General features: G+C 30.6%; 1 protein-coding gene across 5 annotated transcripts in view; it reads right to left on the bottom strand.

The window, feature by feature from the left end:
* Positions 1 to 988: 988 nt before the first annotated feature.
* LOC148301999 (G protein-activated inward rectifier potassium channel 3-like) overlaps positions 989 to 27,073 on the bottom strand; it is a 39,254-nt gene continuing 13,169 nt past the window's right edge. The window contains exons 1-4 of one of the 5 annotated variants that reach the window (XM_088272346.1): positions 20,647 to 20,760; positions 5,994 to 6,599; positions 3,636 to 4,693; positions 989 to 2,995 (exon numbers count right to left, since the gene is read on the bottom strand). In XM_088272346.1, coding sequence (XP_088128472.1) covers positions 2,766 to 2,995; positions 3,636 to 4,693; positions 5,994 to 6,118 — 1,413 coding nt within the window. In that variant the 5' untranslated portion in view covers positions 6,119 to 6,599; positions 20,647 to 20,760 and the 3' untranslated portion in view covers positions 989 to 2,765. Of the gene's footprint in view, positions 2,996 to 3,040; positions 3,308 to 3,635; positions 4,694 to 5,993; positions 6,680 to 20,646; positions 20,761 to 23,422; positions 23,899 to 27,073 lie in introns of those variants that run through there. The other 4 variants (XM_088272343.1, XM_088272345.1, XM_088272344.1 and 1 more) reach the window with 4 other exon arrangements.

Below are 27,073 nucleotides of genomic sequence, written 5' to 3'. Positions count from 1 at the left end.
CTTTACACTAACATTCATAACATTCATTTTATAACATTCATATTCATATCACTTTACACACGTGTAACATTCATATTCCATATTCTTCTTCATCTTTGATGAGATGTCAAAAAATAATATGAAAATAACTCCTGTAATTGGAGATAATCCAGATTTTGTGAACAAGTATTTGGACACACTCAAAATGTTGTAAATAAAATATGTATGTTTCAAGTGACAAAAACACTTCACATTTTCAATACAAACTTTATAGGGGACATCTATGGTTGAATATTGTAAGATAACTGAGACCTTTATTTATGCATGGGAGTTTATTTTTTTTTCGAATTATTTTACATACTTGCGAACGCCATAAAATACATTTTTTCAACTATTTACTTGTTTTTACACCAATCATCTAACTAACATTTTTAGAGTTGTGGAAAATTTGAGTTTATAGGAACCAATAAAAAAATATAGATTAGCTGCTATCAAGTTTAACGGATATTAAAAAATATTTTCAACGTTACTATTCTATTAAAATTAAAAGTAAATATTACAAACAAAATAGAAGTGTAAAAAAACACATCTCGTTTTGAGTTCTTGAAATTTGTTAAGTTCAGCTCCAAAATGTAATTAAAAGATTTTTCGTAAATACAGATTGAAGAAATGGATTGTTTTATTTACTTTACATTTAAAGAAAATATATGACATAGTTTTAGCTGGATCTCAGAGAAAAGTCATCTTCTTTGCCAAAATAGGAAACCAAATCAAATGACTAAATTGTAACTGATTGAATGTTTATTATTTTGCAGCTTTCGTTGGGGTCAGTTCCGCTGGAATCTTGGTCACAGTGATGTGACCATGAGGTCATCTTGGATATAATATCAACTACAGCTATTAGGAAAAAACAATTTTCAACAAATTGAAGAAAAAAAAAGAGTTAAAGACAGTCTTGTGAAACTAGAAGATTATAAAATAATAAATAAAAGTTATTAAAAGACTTGCGATTTTAAAAAAAACTTTATTTTCATCGTCAAACTCTTAAAATTAATGAATATATTTACAATGCTTGCAACGCGTTACTTATAATCTAAAATGAAGGGAATATATCTATATTATTTACATCTTAATCAATCCACCATTAAGATGGATACTAAATATTTTACCGGGTGTTGTAATAAATATTAAAGTCAGTAAATATTGCATTTTATAATATTAGAACACATCAATGGCACTTAGTGTCATATAAAAATATGTAAAGAGACCTCCAATAGGTACTGCTGTCAAATATCTACTTACTTATATACATAAAACTATTGAAATTTCATACGCAATTAACAAGACTATTATTTTATGCGGGAAAAAGGCAAAAGGGATGGTTTTACGTTTAAAACATGATCAGACAAATATTTGAAATAAATATCACAGTTATTTTTCAATAAAATTCTATGATCAATTGTTGGTGAAAAAATGTGTGGAAAATGCAATCGCCCAAATTTAAATCCGTTAAACTCTCTGAAATATGCGGGAAAAATCTAACCTGTACAAAAAATGTTTTTATGAATTAAATATTTTCTAACAAAATTGATATTTTTTCTTGAGGAATATTTTGGTGTTGATATAATATAACAGATATCAAAAAGTTGGTGTTAATATCAAACGTTTTCATCAAAAAATACAAAAAAATATATGTTAGACATTAAAATGCCAAAATTGTAAAAAAAAAACTGTATGTTGTCATAAGTCAAAAAATGTTTTATGTCGATATTATTTAAAGCTTTTTTTCAATATTCTATGACATTTTTTAAACAATGTACACAAAGACTTAAGGATGTTTGTACTAGTTTTTTCCCTAAACAATATTTTTACTAACTTCACCCGGTACAACGCATCACTTTTTGAATGTTTCCATTTAATTAGAGTACTTTGAAAAGTTTTAACATATTTCAATGAAGTTAAAACTATTCCAGGGTTACATACTTTTGTCTAATTTCCATTTGGCGAAAATAATTGTAATGTTTATGAAATCCACCGATAATTGTCGGTTTGGTTTTGTTATTGGTTTCCACAAAAATAATGAGACTATATATATCAGACGGCTGATTGCTGTTATTTAAATAATTTAACGTTATCGTATCACCCCTCTTTGCAATGCTTAATCAAAAAAATAACCTTGGATATATAAACACAAAGATCACGAATCACTATTCTAACACATCCGTTATGGCAACCTTATCAAGATGCTGTAACATCAACCTATTGGTCCCGTGACTCAATTTATTCGAATTCCGATGAAGACAACCATTAGTTTAAAATGTAAGTAATTTGTGGTGGATTGGGGGCGGGAAGCACCGGGAAAGAGCTCTGGCCCTTTCTACCACTTAAGATATTAGTATAAACTGGGTCTTTTGATTTTTACTTACGTAATCTTAACTATTTTAAGGGTAATCGCAAACAAGTTTTGTCATATGTATATTACTTTTAACATAATAATTATTAATATTTACAGAAAATAAATTAAAATTGAAATAATTAGTTTTAAAATGTGGCAAGTCAATAAATTTTTGCCCACGGAAATCTATTTTTTTTAAACATTCTTTAAATCTAATTTAATGAATACAACATTCGTTAGTAAAAAAATTGTGATAAAAGAAATATCTATGAAAAAATATCATTTTGCGATGCCCCTTAAGATAAAATCAGTGCAACTTATTCTACAAAAAACTATTCGAAAATCTAGTACTATTTATATAAGCATAACTGGTTGAATTTGAATTGATTTATCACTTTTTATCACGTTCGTCACTAGAGTCATCATCTCCGATTACAAATGCCTTTTCGATATTAATAACCTCTTCCCCGTTTTCTTTTACACCCTGTATGTCCTCAACTCCATCCAAATCTGCATTCGCTTTCTCCTCGGCCAAGTGTCCAATAGAGGATGATGAGCTTATTGACTGAAGGACCTGATCAATATCCTTGCGGTACATCGGCAGTTGTGGTGATCCAAAACCTATCACAATATTACCAGTGTTGAAATATATTTTATTTAATTTGATTGTAAAGTTTTGAAGCGGAATTCTAGACATATTTGCGGCAAACACCAGAGAGATAGCGGATGAGATTTGGAAGACGAACAACGATAATGAGAACAACAAGCATACAATAAATCTAGCACTCGATTCACATAATGATATTTAGGATTCAGTCTATGCAGAGATGGAGGGCGAATGACGATCCGGTCAAATGGTGATTGCAGTTTCGAGGGGCAGCGGAATTTCTGGCGCAGGAGCTCGTCGCAGAGACACGGAATCTCCTATCGGATCTATGGATACAGAGCAAGACAACACAATGACACAAAGTGGACAACATTGGAACGTACACAGTACATAAAACAAAAGTACATTTTAAAATAAAAGATAGAGATATTAAATTCTCTATATTTTAGAAACATTACAAGTAACATTTAACTTAATAGACAATAATTGATAGACGCGAAATAGGTAAAGAACTTATGTTTGATAATAAGAATGAACATTTAAGTAAATAAATTAATGGTATCTGAGAAAACAAACCAAACATAATTTCTAAACGACACGTTTATAAATTATAAATTACATTTATATTATATTAAAACGACATTTGGTACTGACCGATGCTTCGGAAGTCATCTTGAACTTTATAAAATTCCGCCAACTCCTTTCCAGAGCACAGCGGTGTATCAACTTGTGTCGTTTCGTCAAATTTCGAATAGTCCACCTCGTATCCTTGTCTCTCTTTATTGTACGATACGAGGGGGTCGAATCTGTGTCCCCAGAGAATTTCACTCGAGACATAACTGGACCTCGCTTGCGTAGTTTGACCTGTCGATTCGATCGTTCCTTCCAATATTACGACTATTTCGAATCTATCTTGAAGCATATCGCTAGCGGTGTACGTGTAAAGGGGACTATTGCTATTGATTTTGTGCACAACGGTCAGCGGCCAGATGAAGAACAGATCCGCGTCACAACCGTCGGCATTGACTTCTAATTCCGTTTGGTACTGGGTAAGGCACTCTCCTTCCTTCGTCATTTTGCCTCTTATTAGTTGAGCTCGTATGCTAGCTCCGATAATGTGAGATTTTCTCATATCGCCGACCCTGAACATGAGGCACAGTTCTCCGTCTCTTTGGCATACGATAGCGAATTTGGAAAATAGCAACGTTTGGGTTCTGTGTTTGGGTCGAGTCATTTTGGCGAATACAATGCCGACCATAAATGCTTGCATCATCACGCCGAAAATGCTCTGAATGCACATGACGAAGATGGCTTCCGGGCACTCTTCCGTGGTTAGACGAGAGCCGTAGCCGATGGTGTGTTGGGTTTCAATGCTGAAGAGGAAACACGAGGCGAAATTGTTTATGTTGGACATGCAGGGCTTCCAGCCGGACTCTTCTTGGTTGGGGGGCAGATGCGCGGGCTCCAGGTCCCCGTGGGTGAAGGCTATGAGCCACCAGATGGCGGCAAAGCCGAGCCAGGACAGGATGAAGCTGAGCGTGAACACGATGAGCGTCCACCGCCACTGGGTGTCCACGAGGGTGGTGAAGATGTCCTGCAGGAAGCGCAGTCGCCGCTGGGAGATCCGGGACTGAAGCACGTTGCATTCTCCGTTCTTGAGTACTGCGCGCCGCCGGACTTTTCGCATACCCCCGAAACGATGGCCACGATTTCTGTAAAGCAAACATAATATTCATTATATTTTCAATAAAATAACAACTTATTGACAAATAGTTTATACTGATAAATCAGCAATGGTGACTGACATTAGAGAAACATTGCATTAGCAAAATCCGAAAAGGTCAAACAATCTGAAATAATCAAATATACATATGTTAATATTACACGCTGTTTGATATAGTGTTATGACTACATTTAGAAAATATATATTAGCTCCTAATAAAATTCATCGCTCCTTGAAAATGTTTTATGGATGTCTAATATATATTAATGTATTATGATGCATATTATTACAAGATCAAGGTACACTATGTACATGTACACTATGTATATGTATATATATATATATATATATATATATATATATATATATATATATATATATATATATATATATATATATAGATATATATATATATATATATATATATATATATATATTTAAATATATATATATGTATATATATATATATATATATATATATATATATATATATATATATATATATATATATATATGTATATATATATATAAAACATAAAACATAAATAAATATATATTCGATAAACAGATTATAATATCTACCTAATGATTATCAAATCTTTTAAGATCTCGTATGTTATTCACACAAAAAAAAACAGCTAGTGACCAGGTAATGTTATTTATCAAGCCGGTAACTAGTAATTCGTATAAATATTGACAATCAAAATAAGTGAAAACAACAACAACAACAAAAATTATACTTTTTTTTTAAACGACGGATTTTATAAATAAATAATTGCTCGTATTCTTTTATACAGTATATACCTACCATAATATTCCTACTCCATTTACTTTCCCGTATAGCAATAAAATCCTATAATAATATAAAAACAAGAAAACCCGAAATATTCTAGAGAAATTAATAGCGACATTATCGCATCATTTATATTATTTATATATTATGTATACAAACAATATTAACATCATTAATTGTACCAATTCTTAGAAGAAACAGAATCCAATAAACTTTATTTAAAAACAAACTTTTTGAAATCACTTTATAATTTATTTATAACATGGTAATTTATATTTAATTAATCTCATTTTTTTTATTAAATCATGACTTAGTGTAATTCAATATTTGTTTTGAAGGGAACAACACATCACCACTCATTTCATCATACTTAAAAAATAAGTAGGTATTTAGATTTGACACATACCATCTATAAACGTTGCGATTCACACATATTTAGTTAAACAGTGAACAAATTGGGTTGTGGTGTCCCATAAATACGTAAAGTTAAATTTACCTTTTTCCATTGGGATAGTATATCCCCGGTGATAATGAACCATTTGGCACAATTTTCGCATTATTCCAGCCCTGAGGAATTAGATGCGATTCCTCTTTAGTTCCAGGCGATTCCGGCGATTCCATTGTTTAAATAAATAATTTAGTAAAAATAGGAACACTAATTTTTTTAAACTGGCAGCACTGAATTTAGCGACAGTCAAAATGGCGGGAGGACTCGGAAAATCCGACACTTTTCACAGCCCGAACCATTTGTCTCTTCTTCCGACCGCAAACTAATAAGACTTCAGGCCGATGAGCGTCCTTTTATCGTTTCTCACATCTGCATGTATTTGATTTTATTATAGGCACTTGTGGAGTAAACTCGAACGCCGTGTTTGCCATTTTCATCAAACGGTCGATTAACGAGTTAATAAAGGTGTCGCGAAAATCAAATAAACTACACTATTTTTTAAGTACACAATCCTTTCGCGCCTCGGATCACTATGATGGCGCTTAAATCACTGCAATGTTTTCATCAGGTGATAATTTGCACCGTTGTCGTTCAGTGATTATTTATAGTAATTTTGGTATACATATCGTATTTATCGCGGCAATGGAGAAGTTACTTAATTGTACAAAAAATACACAATTAATTGTGCTGTTACCTAAATGACATGTGAATATTATTAGTCCACATAATTTGCCTACAAAAATGACAATAGTATTTTGATAGTTAAAAAAATATTTTTCCTAGATTCATTTTGAAACATCCATTTTTAGATATATATTTTTTTAAATGCCGATAATATTATTCGCAAGATTAAATACACAATAAGTATTTACTGATTTCAATAATCGATTTGGCAGTCACTTTGTGGTAAAATCTATCCATTTTTAATTTAAGTTTTACTCAGTAAATACCAATATTTATTAAAACCTATTATGACGCGTGTTTTGATAACATTCTGCATCATTTTCAAACGTGTTTGAAAATGTTGAAATGAAATTACTGATTTGTGTACTTAAATAGTCATAAAATTAACAGTAAATTTACATTATACGAAAAAACAAACTATCAATAATTACATTTAACTGATCTCTAAATTTCATTTATCGTTTATTGCTTGATAAAAAATATCTGGATATTTACTAAACATGAATTTATTCAGCTATCTTTAGATTCTTAAGGCTTTAAATTAGATCTTTCTTCCCCTAAAAAATGCAATTTTGCAAATGACCTCCGTTTATAAAATGTGAATTAAAAAAAAACCTGCGGTTGAATAATTGTGGTTTTAATCAAATTGTTTTTATGAATCATTCGTGAATACGCAAGGTTTGTAAATAATGCAGAGAAAATAAGTGACGTAAAATATTTGTCTACCACCATTTTAAATACCCAGTGAGTAGGTAATTATCACCCATACTTGAGCGATCAACAATGGGGAACATGTACCCAGTCAACTTTTATTCCTCTTAAAACTTAAGATGTACCTATTTTTTTATTTTATTCATTTAATATATTAACATTTTTATTTATAACATAATACATTTGAATCATTTATACATATCATAACTTTTATATTTCGATTCGCTGTGCCTCTCCATAAAAGAGTCTGTGCTCTTGTGCTTGGAAAGGGACTTACACTCGTGGTTTAATGTTATATAATAAAAGATATAATAGTTTTTTTTTTTTTTTTTTAAAGATTTAAATGTAAAGAGCTTTAATTTTTTTCTTAAGGATTTTTATATCATCTTTTTTTTTTTATTTCTTCAGGGAGTTTATTGAAATGTTTGATTGCCAAATATTTGAAGTTTTGCTGAAATTTATTGGTGTTGCATTTTGGAGTAGAAAAATCGTTTGAGAATCTCGATGATAAATTTTTTGTTAAATTTAAATAGTTGTCACCCTTTAGTATTTGAAAAACTGCGGTTTTTTTATAAATGGATTCTACAATATATTTGGGACTTGAAATTTTTTAAATAATAATTTTGTTGGAAATATGTTTTTTTTTCAAGATAACTTTAATTATGGATTTATTTTACTATGTCAATGCATACATCATATAACCTGAAAAGGAATCAGAATAAATGATAAACTTGTAACAATGAAAATATTGTATCAAATGCGAAAAAAACAGCTTTGTTGATATTTTATACACATTTCAGATAGAGATGTCTGTGTAATGTTAAAGCAACTAGTAAATCCAACAGAAAACACTTCAAACCATGATAAAGTTTAAGAGACAAATGTTTTATAATTACAAAATAATTTGTGGGAATTTACGATTTATCATAGTATAAGATAACAATTGAAAACCAAAATGACTGATATTAATTAATTAAATGACAACAAGCTTGAGATTTGTAAATTTTATCTTAACCATATCGCACTGTCAATTCGAGACTACGATAAGTCAATATCATGAAACGAGACAGTAAGAATAAGTGCATTGATTGAATTTTTATATGCATCAATATTAAAATGAAAATTAAATTAAGGGGTGTGATTTCTGAGTATGTATCTGATCTTGCAGTTGTGACGTCAAAGCACGCGGATATAGACACGTGGTCAAAAACATAAATACAAAAAAATAATAAAACATATCCAATCGGCCGGCTTGATAACACCAGTATATTTTGTGGTGCTAGCCGAAAAGCAATAAATATCCACTGTCCCTTGCTGATGTAAAAGTTAATATTCCAACATTTTAACAGGAACGACGCTCCACGTCATAAAAAAAAAACAAAAACGAGCCGAAGCTCATATTAATGCTAGAGGTAGCTATTTGGTGGGTACATATTTATTTAATATTACCCTGGTCTGGTACCTGAAGCGGAGGGCTGATCACCTTTCCTTTGTGTTAACGATCTAGATAACACTGCGTTTATATGATGCAGTGCCCTATGTACCATTGGGGTGCAGATAAGGGTTCGAATGAAAATGAAAAACATTTTTTATACCTAAGCACAACGAACTATGGTATATCGAAGTCAATAGGAAATATCAATCGTTAAGATTTTTTACTGGAATATTCAACGAACAAATCATTCGCTACTTATTGTGAATTGTGGTAACGGTGTCAGTTGACTGCTACTGAGGTTGATATTAAATTGCAAACGCGTAATAAAAATATTATAAACTTCCTACAGGGCTTGGCCTTTTTATTTTTTGATTGAATTTAGAACACTGATTTGGATTGAAGCTTTGTAGTATTGATTGCAAATATTAAGACAAGACGATGAGTCTTAGACATCAGGAAGTACTCCAGATCAACGTAACCATTTAAAAACGATCGTCAAAACACTCGATCACGCAGTTATCGAACTCAGAGTCTCTCGCGTGATATTATAACCACCACACCACGGAAAGAGATTTTAGTATTTGTTCATTTATATTTCAAAATTTATTTAAATATACTTGTCTATTCTATATTATGTTTATTCAAAGCATTGTTAACTTTGTGGTATGGTAATATAACACTCTTCTTATCGTTCATCGTTCACATTGTGTAATACCAACTAAAATAACCAACTAAATTTGATAAATTATTTTTTGACATCTCATCAAAGATGAGGTCTGGGCATTTACGGGGCTGACGACCATCATATGCTGGTTTAAATGATCACTTTACACACGTGTAACATTCACCAATTCTACCCATTATTGACAACCACACTACTTAAATGCTTGGAAGTTCGAAGTATATATATATATATATATATATATATATATATATATATATATATATATATATATATATATATATATATATATCGCTCACTCCTTTCAAGAACGCCATAAATCAAAAATCGTCAATCTTCAGTTGTGCATTTTTTCGGAATGCCCAGAAAATGTACTTTATCCCAGCAAAAGAGGCATATTTTTAACTTAATATGTACCCGCTACAGGGCAGAAAGTGTTGTTTTTGCATTTTGAAGAAAAGGTATTGTTTAATTATTTTTTTAAATATACTAAATATTTTTCAAATGGAGAAAAAACCTTCAGGTTTTACCTAAAAAGATCTGTTGCACAGTAAAAAGTTCAATAAGTGGCTTGATATTTATTTTTAATACATTGTATTATTTTTTTAATTTTAAAAACGTTCTCCTGAAAAATCAAGTTTTTTTTTATTTATGACGTTCTTGAAAGGAGTGAGCGATATATGAACCAATTTTGATTCATTATTATTGAATCACTAGAACTTCACTGGAAATAAATGAATTAAATCACTAGAAACATCTATTAGTGAGATGGAAAGAAGCTTTTTACTGAGCAGAAACTCTTTTATTAGTATGTGAGGTGCGAATCCTGGATTATAATCACACACATGAGAAACACCTGAAAATACTAAATTTAACTTCAAGTCCTCTCTTAAAAATATTCCCATTGTGATTCATTTGTCTTCTTTCTCTCTTTCAAAATTTCATTTTGTACAAATGTCAGACCGTAATAATAAATGATTATTCCGAAACCGGTGGTTACGAATTAGTGTTTATTTAAGTGGACACACAGAGTGAACGATAAATGATAAGGAGAGTGTTGTCTGTTCTAACTAAATAATAGCTAGATATTTCACTTTTATTTATAAATGACTTATTACTTAATTATTATATTAATAAATATAAGTGATTTTTTCACTGTCATATTTATTCAATATTACCCTGGACTGGTACCTGAAGTGGAGGGCTGATCACCTTTCCTTCAAGTGTAAACGATCAAGATAACACTGCGTTTATATGACGCAGTGCCCTATGCACCATTGGGTGCGGATAAGGGTTTTATTATATTATTATTTATTATATATCTTAATTTTACCATACAAATATCTGGGATATCCATAATCTATACTTAATCTAGTGCATACCACTTCTCACGGCCTCATACCGCATTCCAAATATATGTATAATTTACCAGAAAACACAATAATTTTGATTAATAACCAGTTAATTACGAATAAATATATACACAATTGAACGTAATAAGCCAGTATTACGTATAATTGATAGCAACGCCAGTCCAAGGTGTTGGCAGTTTACAATAAATATATCAAACAATAAATTCTTTAATACTCGTATGTAGGATCCCCAGTATTCAACATAACACGGGAAAACTGGACAAAAAATATTAGTAAATAAACACATATCGCTCACTCCTTTCAAGAACGTCATATAAAAAAAAATCGTCCATTTTCAGTTGTGCTTGTTTTCGGAATGCCCAGAATATGTACTATATCCCAGTAAAAGCGGCATATTTTTAACTTAATATTTACCTGCTATAGGGCAGAAACTGTTGTTTTTGCATCTTGAAGAAAAGGTATTAGTTAATTATTTTTTTTTAAATAACCTAAATATTTTTCAAATGGAGAAAAAAACATTCAGGTTTTACCTAAAAAGATCTGCTGCACAGTAAAAAGTTCAAAAAGTGGCTTGATATTTATTTTTAATACATTTTATCATATTTTTAAACACTAAAAACGATCTCCTGAAAAATCAAGTTTTTTTATATATATAGTAAAACGTTGTTGAAAGGAGTGAGCGACATATTATATACATAGTGAGTGATATATGCAGGTACCGTCATACTTTAAAAAAAAGATTGATTTCAATTGAAAGATAATAAAAAGGTCAATTTGAAAGATTCACAAAAATACAAAAGAAGTGACAGTTCATTGCTTGACCGATCTTTTATTTGTCTAAACTGAACATGTTCGAAAACTGTATTGGAGGATTTGGTTATTTCTTTCATGTAAATATGGTTTCTTTACATCTCACTTGATCACTAGGTTTACAAATACGAATTATACGAAAGAGCTAGTGATAATTCGCTCCCTCCTTTCAAGAACGTCATTAATCGAAAATCGTCAATTTTAAGTTGTGCATGTTTTAAGAATCCCCAGAAAATGTACTATATCCCAGCAAAAGAGGCATACTTAATATTACCCGCTACAGAGCAGAAAATGTTTTTTTTGCATTTTGAAGAAAAGGTATTGTTTAATTATTTTTTAAATATACTAAATATTTTTCAAATGGAGAAAAAACCTTCAGGTTTTACCTAAAAAGATCTGTTGCACAGTAAAACGTTCAATAAGTGGCTCGATAATTATTTTAAATACATTGTGTTATATATGTAAACTTTAAAAACGTTCTCCTGAAAAATCGCGTTTTTTGATTAATGACGTTCTTGAAAGGAGTGAGCGAATTTAAGATTTAAAAATCAATGATTAATTAAAAAATAAAAATGAATGGTATCTTAAACTTGAATATTAACGATGGACGCACGGCTTAGAAATTTGATTGATAGACTTATGGCAACCCTACTAAGCAGTCCGCTCGGTCCGTGAATATGACGGTTTATAGGCATCATCACTTAGCAACTTTGTCAAATTAGATTAATTATCTTTACGCGGAAACATGATAATTATACAGCGTAATTACTTAAGCTTGCACTGGATAATTACATGATCGTAACTCTTTTTTGACAGTCTCGTGTTCTTAACTAAATTATGCTAAAATATCCAAGGTATAACGAAATATGCAAGAATCTTTCAGCCCACATTCAATAACAGTTATATACAGCTGTATTTTTCATACCCTATTTCAAAAAATTGTAGATAAAATAATTCTCCGATAATTCCAAGATAAACAAGGTAAAAAATCACGATTTGATTTTTTTATAATAAAATTGAAATATGACGTTGTAATTGATAAAAATAGTACAAAATTTTATAATAATAATAATAATAAAACCCTTATCCGCACCCCAATGGTGCATAGGGCACTGCTTCATATAAACGCAGTGTTATCTTGATCGTTTACACATGAAGGAAAGGTGATCAGCCCTCCGCTTCAGGTACCAGTCCAGGGTAATATTGAATAAATATTACAGTGAAAAAAACAAAATTTTATAAATAACAAAAATGAAAAAAAAAAACATTAAGAGTTTTTAAAAATATTAATTGATTATTCTAGCCCTTATCCGCAGCCAATGGTGCATAGGGTACTGCCTTGTATTGACACAGTGTTATATCGATCTTTACTTAGATGAATGCAAGGTGATCACTCCTGCGCTTCAGGGACCAGTCCAGGGCAATAATAAATAAATATTGGTGTGTAAAATCACAAAATTCTCCCTCTGGGAATCTAACCCGGGACCTCCAGTACGGAAGTTGAACACGCTAACCATTATACCACGGAGGCGGATAAGTTGTTTAGGTGTGTAAAATGAACCGCAAATATAAGTAAGGGCAAATGTAAATTATCTGATGTTATTTATTTATATATTTCAAATTAATTAATCTTATTAATTAATTCAAGCTAGTTTGAAGATAAACCATTTTTTTTTCTTTAAAAATGTGTATTTTTATAAGTTTTCAACAATAATATCAACGCTGACGAAAAAACATCAAATAGTTTTTTTGTATTGTTTCAATTAATTCGTTGACAATGTATTATGAGGTACGTAATTTTGAACATTTAAAAAAAATTATCCATAGGTTTATTTTCATTGGGGGTTTTCCATAATGAGTTAAACTAGGTCAGAGGTTCACAATATTGATAGAATATACGAGTAGACGCTTATGTAAACATGTATAGTATCATCATATTAAAATGCATTCAAATGAGATAAGTGTTGACCTTGAGGATTATGTTTGAAAGTCAGAAAATATATTACCTCACATTATAACAAATAATGACAATAGAACAGGGCTGCCCAAACGACGGCCTTTATATAAGTAATCAAATATTGAATTGGTTAATTTTACAGACCAGAGAGTTGGTCACAGTGAGAGAAAAAGATCAAGAGACCAATCTTCAAGGGATATCTCTAACGTACTATTTATGACTTTTTTTTACACGCGTATCTAGCTAGTCATCTATATTGAAATATCTCATTTTTTCGTACGAACTACTCAGATTTCCATCCCTCTAGTTACTGGTTCAACAAACAAAAACCAGTACGCACCTCTTCTTCCTAAGATTCTGGTTAGATTTGTTCAATTCCCAAGAAAAGAAACAGGGTATATATTATTTTACATTGGTACGTTAACATGATGTCGTCTTTTTGAGAGCTTCGCTTTTCTCAGAAGAGAATCTCGCCATGCTATGTATATTCTTAACAGGATCCTTCTTCATATCCATTCCTTTTTTTATATATTATTAAATTAAAGCCATAAAGTTTCTTTCAATTACTTACTAGCTGTTGCTGTGACTCAGTCTGGTTAAATGGAAAATAAAGAAAAGGGAAAGAAAACATTTTAAATATGTTTCATTTCATAATGCTTTTGAGTATAAATACAATATTTTAGCAGATGTCAAGAAGAACGTTCTCCGCTACGAGCAACGATTAGTATATTATAGAATAGAAGTATTGCGTATATAGATATCATGTTTAACAGATAACATTGTCACTGATATTGCAGTAAAAAAAAACAATTTTTCAAAAAACAGATTTTTTTTATATCACTGAAGATTGAAGATTTCGAACAAACGAACATTATTTTTTTATAAATTACTTATTCGAACTGCTATCAAAAATATAAATCTTGACTATTCTCAAAAATTTGTTTTCGGTTGGTTGGAAGGTAATGGTTAATAGCAATAAACCCACCAGTGTACACAATATTCATTTACAAGTTTAAATTGAACATATACAAAATGAAAAAGTTTATACCATTCGCATTTTAAAGGAGTAATATAAAAGGTGTGTATCTATATTATATATATAAACATTTCCTTTTCAAAGGCACCTTCATAGAATATTCATTCATTAAATTAATTAGAACTTGGTCTTCCGCAATATGGTTGAAGACCCCTGCAATATACCATCTCGCTGGCGCGCTTCATAAATCTCTCAAAGCTAGCAGACACTAAAGTGTTATTTTATTTAAATTTTGCAATGAAAAGGTGGGACTAATATTACCAGTGGAGAATAGACGACATCATGTTCAGGTACCAATGCGAAAAATGTATCACGATTCGTTTCCACAGAAACAGGTGAAGTGTGTGGACTGCCGTTAAAAGAAAGCTTTAAATATGTAAAAAAAATAGTACACCGAGCGACTAGAATAAGAATTATTAAAAGCACAATATTATGCAGATATGGCATTATATTTTCTGATTAATAAAATTGACAGTTCAAACACTTGATTTTCAACTGTTCCTCTAAATTGATGGTGTTGAAGATTTTACTGTAAATATGAACACTTATAAAAGTCGTGTCGGAGTATGGTAAGTAAATAAAAATGTATTAAAAGATTTCTGTCACTTATTTGTACACAATGGTGCATAGAGCACCTTGTATCATGTGTACTTGGCATCAGTCCAGGGTAGTGTTCACTATTTCTTAAAATTCATTGTGACACGTGTTTCGATGCATTCTGCATTATTTTCAAAGACGGCGTTTGTAAATGATGTTTGTGTCGTGTCGGAGTTTGACTATAGTCAAACTCCGGCACCTCTTTTACAACACAATAGTACCAATACGGCTGTCCAAATTTAAAACACAGTGAGGGACATTTTTTTGTAGTAGGTTTTTTTTCAGTTTTGGACTTAGTAGAGTCTACTTAGTCCAAAATGCAAAAAAACCTACTACAAAAAATGTCCCTTACTGTGTCTTAAATTTGGACAGCCGAATAGATTTTGGTACTATTAAAACGTTGTCAGACTGGTAGTCTAGTAAGGAAGTCCGTTGATGTGTCTCATGTGTCGTACGTCGTCTTTCTGAGAGAGACGTAGTCAGACGGTAGCACTGTGATTAGCACGCAACAATCTGACAGTATAAATATCTTACAATAACAAAATTCAAAAATTATCGTGTGATATAACTTATACATAACGTTATAAAGCCATAAGGATATCTTTTGTAAACGTGAAGGTATGATAAGGATTAATTGGTACCACCTTCCATTATGAGATTACCACAAGGAACTGTGGTTTGTTGATAAATATTATTTTGACTGTTTTTGAAGGGCTAATCTTAATTTATTTAGTGCATGGGGTCTCGAATTCGAGTCCAGAGAGGTTAAAGTAAAAACCTGCTGGAGATTTTATTATTATTATTGATTATTCTTTATTACTCTGAACCTACAGAAGTCTTTTAATGCATATTTTATTTACTTTTCATATCAAAAATGTTTATAAATATCACTATACTATACTAGGTACAGCCATTATTTGAAAAAAATCTATTCAATGTGAACGATTTATTAGAATTATTTCAGTCAGATAGTTGACGGGATCATCTGCTTGAAAACAGGACATTTTTCACTGCGCTGTATTATGTTCTAACAATCCATTGCAAACAAAAAGTATGCCAATATGCCTATTTGATTTATGACGAGTTTGGTTTTAGTAAAATACTTAGGTACGTAGGTACACATATCGCAAAACAGAAAAAAAATAACGCAGTCTATTTTAAGAGCAGTGGTAAAACGTGATTATTTTTAAAAGCTTTACAAATAATATGTTAAACTGTCAATTGATGATCCATTAGTTTTGTTGAAACATCAACTTAACAGGCGATGACCATATACCAAGAAAAGACATATACACCTATTTTATGTACCACTTCTTCTTCTTGGTGTAGGCCTTGTGGCCTGTTTTTAAGAGGGATTAGCCTCCTGAGATGTCGATTCCCAGCTGTCAACCCATCTTTTTGGTGGTCCGCCCGGGAGTCGTCTACCATGGGTTTGGCCGTACAGTGCGATGCGGGGGGGGGAGTCTGGATGGTTCCATTCTCCTCACATGCGCATACCATTGTCTCCTTCGTTGCCTTTCCCATCTAACGACATCTTCGATCTCGCATATTTCCCTGATCTTGGCGTTTCTTATTCTATCTCGAAGAGTCTTGCCTGATATGGTCCTTAGAGTCTTTATTTCTTACACCTATTTTACCTGAATAAAAAATCTATCCTCAAGTAATTACGTATTTCATCAAAATATCCCATTTGCAAAAGATCGTCGAAGAGAAGACATGTGTATTCAAATGTAAGTTTTGGAGATTAATTAACATAACCGTCTACAAAGCCGTTTCTATATGCACTGTACACTCAGCTGAAGACTGTCTCGTTCAAAAATGAATCAGAAAATTTACTGAAAAGTTTGCTCATCCATTTTTGCAGCTGTCACTGAAGTAACAAAGACAAAGGCAAACCTTATTACCTTACATATTGTAATTAGGTAATTTTTCTTCGGAAATATTACTATGGAAAAATGTATAACAGTTTGGTGCACAGGAAACTATATACATAGGTACTACATTAAATCGACACGGTGTTAATTTTATTATTACTGAATACTGAATGCAAATGCAGACTAACATTACTATCTATAATATATATGTGTATATATATGTATATAAATATATATTTATATATATATATATATATATATATATATATATATATATATATATATATATATATGTATATATATATATATATATATAAATATATATATATATATATATATATATATATATATATATATATATATATATATATATATATATATATATATATATATATATATATATATACATATATATATATACATATATATTTACACCACTACTACTGCCATCACGCTGTTTTGCTGTAGAGAGGATGCAACGCCACACTCTTCTGTCATGACATACGCTCCCAGCTTCCTTCACGTCCATACATCTAGTCATACATGCTCTCCGATTACGTAGACTTTTGACCCTACCAGATTTTCTGCGAGCTTTTATAATTATTCTGTCAGTTTCTTTATTCATTTACTTATGAGGGTAGATAGAACATGGAAGTTAAGAATCTTTTTAATACCACCAATAAAAGTATATTTTTATACCATATAATTTACTTGATTTTTTACTATTCACGAACCCAATACGATATTTGGGATAGAAAAACTACCTAATCATAACACCTATTGAGGAATTGGTTTTATAGGTATGTTTTGCTATGGTTATGTTTGTCACACTTTGGATAATTCAATCAAAACAAAAACAACATGCACGTGATAATGTGTAATAATTTCATTAATATTAAAACCGTGATATTGATACGTGTACATTATATACCCACGCTAAAATTGTAATTTTAAACGGTTTTATACTCGATGCATAATTCTAGATTTAATATCACAATTTAATGTCAACATAAACATTGTTTATTGCACTTAAAACATATCCGTACGCATGATAATATGGAATAATAAGTATTATAATAATGTTGTATTAAACATCTTACATAATAAAATAAAATCAAAGTAAATCAGTAATTTTAATACTCATAAAATATGATTTTCTTCATTTAGATTTTATTTTCCGTGATGATTTTTTACCCGTACTAAAATTGTAATTCTAAACGGTTTTAAACTAAATGTATAATTCCAGACTTAATTTAATAATTTAATGTTATCATAAACATTGTTTATTGCACTAAAAACATATCCGTACACATGATAATATAGAATAATAATTATTGTTATAATGTTGTATTATATGATTTTCTCCATTTAGTTTTTATTTTCCGAGATGATATTTTTAATGTGCATCTTTGGCATTCGTAAAACGGAAACCTACTGAGTTTTACAGCCCGGCTATATGTACTGGCTTCGCGTTACGCTTACTAGGGCCAACTAGTTTGCGCTAGCAACCAGGTGTGTGTGGATGCAAAACTGTAGCTCGCGCACACCAAAGAAAGAAAAAGAAGAAAAACCAAGTAAAACTAGAAGTTTTTACTTCACAAATGTTTTGTGCAACCAATACTCTAAAAGATTTTGCGTTTCCAAACTACTTCAGCACTCGAGTTATCCGTTTCTTACTTTAAACCCTTTATTAAATGATCATATAAATAGGTATTTTTCGTTACCAACTACTTTTTAATCTACTTTTTCTACAGTTTGCGGTTTCTTTCTAACTTCTTCTAAATCACTAAACAAAATCATAATGCTTGTAGTAAAAGCAATTCGTCATTAGGTTACATTTTTGCTTCCAAAAACAACTGCTTACGACAACGCCTTTGACAAAATTAGGTTTCTGAAAACATACTGTATTGTGTACATATACGGTACTTTTTTGCTCAAACCGGACGTGTGGGTAAGTGCGTATAGAAGGATCATTATAAACTATTTTTTTTCTTCTTAATTTGATGGCTAAACATTTAAAATGTGTAGAAGAAAATATAATATTAAACAAATAAATTACTTGATTGAATTTATTTTATTTTGCATTTCAGGCTCTATTTATTATATTGCGTTTTAGCGTGAAATTTTAGATTGTCACTTAATATTTCAGCGCTATAAATGATCATTTAAAAATTATGTTTTTTGATGTAAGGTGTATTTTTATTTTCTTTAAGGACTTTTTTATGTTAATTTTTAAATCCTTCGGTTATTTTTTTATTGTTAAGCAAAATTATCAAATTAGGTGGAAGTCAGGTTTAAGTGGTTAGTATCGTGGACCCTGAATCAAAGGTACTAGGTTCGACTCTTATTTTGCCACAACAGCTTCGCGTTTCCAACACAAGCCACTATGCCACCCAGAAAATAAATCAATATTTTTGGATGTCATAAGGGTATAAATATTTATGTAATATTATTTAAAAATAACACAAGTGCTAGGCCATTACTTTTATTAATAGTGAAATAATTTAAATTTTGCATTTGTAAAATTTGGAATACGATAACGTTTTTATGATAATAATATTAAATTTTTAAAAGATATGTATTTAAACAACATATCTTAAGATTAAAATATCAAATGTAAAATTATCTTATTGATATAATGATCTAAAAAAAGATAGTAATTCTATAAACTTATTACTTATATTAGAGTTCACTTATATTATCCCAAGAAAAGTTTAAATAATTGAATATATGGTCGTGCAAATATATATTTAGATATATATATATATATATATATATATATATATATATATATATATATATATATATATATATATATATATATATATATATATATATATATATATATATATATATATATATATATATATATATATATATATATATATATATATATATATATATATATATATATATATATATATATATATATATATATATATATATATATATATATATATATATATATATATATATATATATATATATATATATATATATATATATATATATATATATATATATATGTATATATATATATATATATATATATATATATATAATTCTTCAGAAATTTTCACTTAAATAAATAAAAATAGTCATAATTATATTCGTAGTATTTACAGACAATTTTTAAAGATCGAGACCGAAGTTCGTTATAAAAAAATACCATTTGCGTAGAGGTCGAAAGAAAAATAATTAGAATTTTATTTCTCCAAGATATAAATTGTTTTGAATTATTCATTAAGTTCAAAACGTATAATGTTATGATACTACTTATATTATTTGAAAAAAAAACATTATTCAGAGCCTAATAGTATTTGAATCATCATGGTTGTAAAAAGTAAATATATTTTTTAGAAAATATTTCTGCTGTGGTCGCTTTGGCGTTATACCTATGTAGCGGTTTTTTGCTGTAGTTCTTTCATAAAATACGAGTATATACACATTTAGAACAAATATAATTCAAAACTAGCGAGGAACTATTATTATGCTAAAATATGTGTGTTGCCATTTTACAGACAATATAATTTAGCACGCACTATTCAATCACCATTTTTGTCACTGCCGAACCACTAAAACGCGCGAACAACAGCCACAACACGATTTAGCTAAAAGAACACTTAAAATAATAGTAATCGCAAACGTACGTGGCGCGAGGAGGCGACGCTAAAACTGAAAGATTGAGTTACGACAAAAATAGTACGGAATATGTCAACTCAAGCTGATAACTGATAACACTTGCGAAATCTTTTACTAGTTTGTCGGTGACAGACTGGAAGACGTTAGTATCTTTTTCCTGATACGAAGATAAGTTAAGTTGAAATACATACGAACATTCATACTACGAGGTAGGTGTGTTTGATAATGTTGTGGTTACAAATTAATGATAATGCTTAATGCGACGACAGGTGTCGAAGTGTAACTAATCGAAGACTTGCGAAGATCTTCTTCACATTAGTAAGCTAATATACAAATCAACTTGAATATTTTAATATTATACTTCTGTGTTTTATATTCAAGCTATCAACTAAATTCTTCACTCAAAACTATCATTCTTATTTTATTTAAGACGTTATATGACAATAATAAAATAAAAACAATGTAAGGCGTACGTAATATTAATTTTTAATTTTTTTTAACTACTCTTACAATAGTAATCTTACAAAAGTAGACTGAATGCAGTCGAAATGCGATCTCTCAGAAGAATGTGCGACAAACCGATGTATGATAGATGTGCGAATAGTGAAATAAGGAAGGAATGCAAAGCTGAGATAAGCATTATCGATAAAATTAAGAAAGGTGTGTTGAGATGGTTTGGACATGTAGAAAGAATGAGTGAGGAAAGAACGGTAAAACAAATTTATGAGGCGAATGTTAGTGGGAAAAGAAGCAGAGAAAAACATAGCACGATCAGGTATGCCAAATACTTGAAAGTGGTCAGATTAGGAGTCGTAACAATCGGCGGGTATGTATGAGGAGATGCATGAACGTGGAAGAGGCGAAGAATGTTAGCAAGGACAGAGTGGTGTGGCGCTCTATTCTCTCTACCTACCCCTGCGGGGAAGCTGCGTGATGGTTAGTTAGTTAGTTAGTTTTACTCTTACAATAATTCACATGCAAAAAATAGTTGCATTTGTATATTTATCAAAAAACACAGATAATTAGAATAAATATTAAAAATTTGAAACCACATTTATTTTGTTAAATTTAAGTTTTGTTTTGACATTTCTTGGCGGAACTGCATTTTATATAACAACTATATATTTTAGTTTTATTTTTCATTTTTCCATCATTAGTTTTTTGATGTCGGTTAAGGCGAAACCCAGTCACTGGTTATGTGGAAAAATTGTACAGTTGTTATTTCACTACATATTTTTATTATTTTATAATTATATTCAAGGTGCTTTTCTTCAAATTTGCTCTCACTTGCACTTTTTTATGCTTGCAAAACAACAAGCAAATATAATTTAGAGATAAATGTTATCAATACTCCATATTACATCGATGAATCCATTTGAAAAAAAATTATACTCGTGTATTAAATCAATTTTACTTAGAGTCTGTACCAATGAATGTAAAACTTTTCCATGGCGTTTATTTGAATATTGATTTTAAATGCGGCTACAAATACCAATGCAATACATTCGATAATAATAATTTACAATGACCTTATAATTCTTTATCAATCGGTTTACATGGAAACTTTTGATAAACTAGGAATATTAAAAGTAAAATAAAAATAAACATAAACCTACAGTCATAAATTAATTCTTACTATGTATTCAAATGTTCTTCAAACCCTTATCCGCACCCGTTGGTGTATAGGGCACTGCATAGTATAAATGCAGTTTTATATAAATTGTTAACACATGAAGGAAAGGTGGTCAGGTATCATTCCAAGGTTATATAAAATAAATATTAGACTGAAAAATTACTAATATTCATTTTGACGCTCTTGGGAATCGAACCCGGGACCTCCAGCATGGTAGGCGAGTGTGCTGACCATTACACTACGGAGGCGGACAAAGTCTGATTAATTACTAGTTACCGACCAAAACTAATGATGAACAACTTCTTGGTCTCGATTAAGCCCCCTTATACTATTATGTACCATATATACTCAGGGATTTTTTCCATGTATCGCCGTTCCGGCATCTTTTTTCACGAATAATTATCTTTTTTATTTTCAAAATGGTGTAATGGTCAGCGTGTTTAGCTACCGTGCTGGAGGTCCCGGGTTCGATTCCTAGGGGGGGAGGTGAAAATAAATATTAGTTATTTAACACTGTAATATTTATTTAATATTACCCTGGACTGGTTCCTGAAGCGCAAGAGTGATCACCTTGCCTTCATGTAAGTAATGATCAAGATAACACTGCGTCAATTTGATGAAGTGCCCTATGCACCATTAGGTGCGGATAAGGGTTACAAAAATAATAAAAAAATCAAAATCAATAAGCAAACAATGTTTGCGCTTACGTAATTACAATCTATATTTAAATAATTCGTCAAAATTATAAAATATGGCAATGTAATGAATACTTGAATTCTTGGAAATTTGTTTTTTTGGGGAGTTCGGGGACCTTTTGAGGGAGTTTATAAGTGAGTTCCGGAACATTTTTTTGTTTGAAAAAAAAACCCTGAATGTCCTTATATAAATAATGCTTAATTAGAAGGTTGCGGCCTGTTAATATCTGATATTTATTGTAGCATCTCTATCTCGGATAGTCAGACGTTAGCCTGTATAACATGAGATAGTTAGCCTGTAAAATAATCCTAATTAAAATAGTGTAAATGAATGAATGAGCAATAGACCTGCAACTGTCCTGTCTCGTGTGCATGGCGTGGCCGATGGAGCTGCTCGCGGTGGCGCTCCTGTGCAGGCTGTGCGCGCTCACCCTCAGCCGGGAGTCCTTGTGGCCCATGCCCCCTTGCGCGACTATGAAGGGGGCGTCGGCCCCCGGGGCGTCGTGAGCGTCGCTGGACTCGGCCTCCTCCTCTATGGTCCCCGGACGAAAGAACAGCTTTTGGGGCGCCAGCTTGCTCATCTCCTCACCGGATTCTGATGACGGCTTTATTTTTGCGGACGCCATTTTTAGTCGGTACTCTACACTTTTAACGTTTTTGTCACAGAACTTATATTGTGTTGCATTGTTTTATTTCTGTCGGCATTTAGCGTTCACTGAACATTTTTTCAACCATAAACAAGTATCGTCAACATGATACAAATATATTAATATAATATTTGAATGATTTAAAAAATCTTACTTTCGTATATTTTCAATCTAAATGCAAAAGATTTTGTTTAATTATTGTCAAAAAAATAGTTCAACATCTATTACAGAATAGCGGAGATAGTTGTGACTAAAAAAATATTTTTTCCGGCTTTTGTTCGTCAATTCATGTTTTATTTCTGTCCCCATTCAGCATTCACTAAATATTTTTTAACCGTAAGCAAGTGTCAAGATATAAATTTGTCAATATAATATTTTGATCATTTAAAAAAATCGTTCATTCGTATATTTTCGGTCTACATGCAAAAGATTTTTTTTCAATTGTCAAAAAAGAGTTTTTTACATACGTGTAACATTCTCCAATTCTACCCATGATTGACATTGGTTTGTTAGTTAGTCGGTGTATGACATTATGTACCATACATATAATATTTCATAATTTTACACATTTTCGTAATGTCAAATAATCATAAAAAATACTAGATTCTTAAATACAAATAATTTAAAAGACGTTGCTTGATATCCCGTAGTTTATTCATGGTTTATCGTTTATTTAGTATGTAAATGCGTTGGTATATGTATTTTTTTTTAACATGTTTATATTGATAAATACATCGTTCCATGTAACAAAATTGAACAAGACCTCAAATATGATATTTACCGAATGAAACATGTGAAATAAAATTCACGGCTCCTATTTCAAAAAAAGTTTAAAATGATGAAAATAAAAACACTGAAATCCTATAATAAGTGGGAAGTTAAGAGAAAGATTCATCATGGTTAGGGAATACAATTCTGACATTCTTTAGTAATCCCGGATTTCGAACAAGTATTCCGGTACTGGTGGATAGATTGATAATAATTTCTAGATTGAAAAATTAAGATTTTTTTACGAAATTCAATTATATTTTAATCTTATCGTGTTATTTATTTGTAATTAATTTGCGTTTTTAACAAAATATAAAGAGTACTAATATTTAAAAATTAGTTCAAAAACCGTTAATTAACAGTTGTTTATTTAAAAAACACTTTTTATATCCCGGAATCGAATTTCGTTTTCAGAACACAAAAAATTAACTAATTTACTGAAAAAAAATGTTTAAAAAATCAAAGTGGTTCAACGCGCATATCATCTTGCAAATAAAACTTATGTCTTCAGATATTCAAATAAAAAAGTTTTCCTCTTACAAATTACAAATTATGCTTTCATATCTTCAAATTTAAAAAAAAAACTTATTTTCGTACGCAGATCGTTTATAGATACAAGATTATTTGTCAGCGATGTTAATTATAAATCAAGAATGATAAGTCAACGGATGACTTTGACTGATTCCAGCAATTTTTTGTCCATTCTCTCATTGTGAAGATCTCATGACTCATGTGTAATTTCAATTAAGTCCCATGATCCTGAACCAACGAGGTCGCTGGCCTGAGATGATTACCTCTGCTGTGTCTTATTCCGACGCGACACCGACGGTTGCCAAGCAACCAACAAAACTTTAAAATCATTACAAAGATTAAAAATGTTCAATATCACAGAAAAACTACTCATTACACGCCTCTAATCTAAAGTCCTTTGTTATCTTGGCCGAGAATTTAAACACTCTTTATCCAGTATTGTGCTGTAACGTTGATTATGATTATTTTATTCTACTGAAAACTTGATTTTTGGGTGTATATTAGGTAAAAATGGATAAAAACAATAAAAAATATATGTAAAAAGAACTCCACTGACAAGACACACAAGGTGGTTTGGTGGGTCTCTGCAAAAATATTTTGAATATGTTTATAGTTGTTATTAAATAAATTTATACTATTTATGTAAATAAAAAAATAAATAAAAATTAAAATCTAACAAAAACATACTCGGGTGTTAGTATTGAATATATCGTAGTCGTACAGGAGAAAGTGACCAACTAACAAAACGTAAAATGTTCAGGAGGGCCATTTAAATCACTTTTGCTTGGCAAGAAAATAAACATCAATGCAGTTAGTCATTTTTCAACAAGGCAATATATTATACTTCCAAGTTTAAAATCCTTTGGGATTTTTTTCAGGGCAATATTATGCTTGTAAGGTATCAAATAGTCAGTGATCACGTATGTACAAAATGCACTTGGTCATTTTCTCCTGTATGACTACGATATCCCCGCAAGAGAGGGCAGTCGTAAGTTTTTACAGGCGTGATATAGTTGGGTAGACGCTCGACTGCGAAACTTCGCGGGTTCGATTTCCACCAATTGCAGAATAAATTCAAAATTCATTTTCAATTGTTTTGGGTATTTGTGATTTATTTTTCACATTTACCCTCCCAATCCTTACTATCCTACCTGCAGACAAGCCTCTAAAACTAGAGGCTTTACGGGTTATTAAAAAAAAACACTTTATGTATGATTTCTTTTAAAATCTTCGTTATGCATCTGTGTTGGTACTATGTTTAGTTAGGCTTGCCAAATTTCTGAAATGTTCAACCGGGACATCGGAATGCCCCCAGCGTACAGTAAAAAAATAAAGGAATTATCCTAAATAATTCTTTACAGTTTCAGACTTTTTTATCATCTGTAATGCTAGCATATGCATATAACGCTTGCAGTAATTCAGAATAATGCCTTTAGCCCGGGGCTTAAGAAATCTCGGTAGTGATGTCATGAGTATGGACAAACAAATTTTGAGAAGGAGGTACCTATCAAAATTCGTGTTAAGTACCTATTTTTTATAGTAATTATGTTTGTTATACCTCTACTTTACGTTTACGGTCTGATGATTAACAGTTAAAAATTATAAAAAATATGGTAATTATATTTTCTCTAAACATATCGCTCACTCCTTTCAACAACGTCGTAAAAATCGTAAATTTTCAACTGTGCATGTTTTCGGAATGCCCATAAAATGTAGGTACTATATCCCAGCAAAAGCAGCATATTTTTAACTTTTACCCGCTACAGGGCAGAAAGTGTTGTTTTTGCATTTTGAAGAAAAGGTATTGTTTAATTATTTTTTAAAATAAACTAAATATTTTTCTAATGGAGCAAAAACATTTAGGTTTTACCTAAAAAGATCTGTTGCACAGTAAAAAGTTCAATAAGTGTCTTGATATTAATTTTTAATACATTTCATTATATTTTTAAACTTTAAAAACGATCTCCCGAAAAATCAATTTTTTTGATATATGACGTTGAAAGGAGTGAGCGATATATTAATGCTTACCCATTGGAGAAATTACGTCGTTTTC

Source organism: Brachycentrus maculatus, unplaced genomic scaffold (genome assembly GCF_059751285.1).
Source record: "Brachycentrus maculatus isolate JH-2025_06_01 unplaced genomic scaffold, ASM5975128v1 h1tg000494l, whole genome shotgun sequence".
NCBI lineage: Eukaryota > Metazoa > Arthropoda > Insecta > Trichoptera > Brachycentridae > Brachycentrus > Brachycentrus maculatus.
The sequence above is the reverse complement of the archived record's forward strand: the minus strand, read 5'-3'. Positions and strand labels throughout refer to the sequence as shown.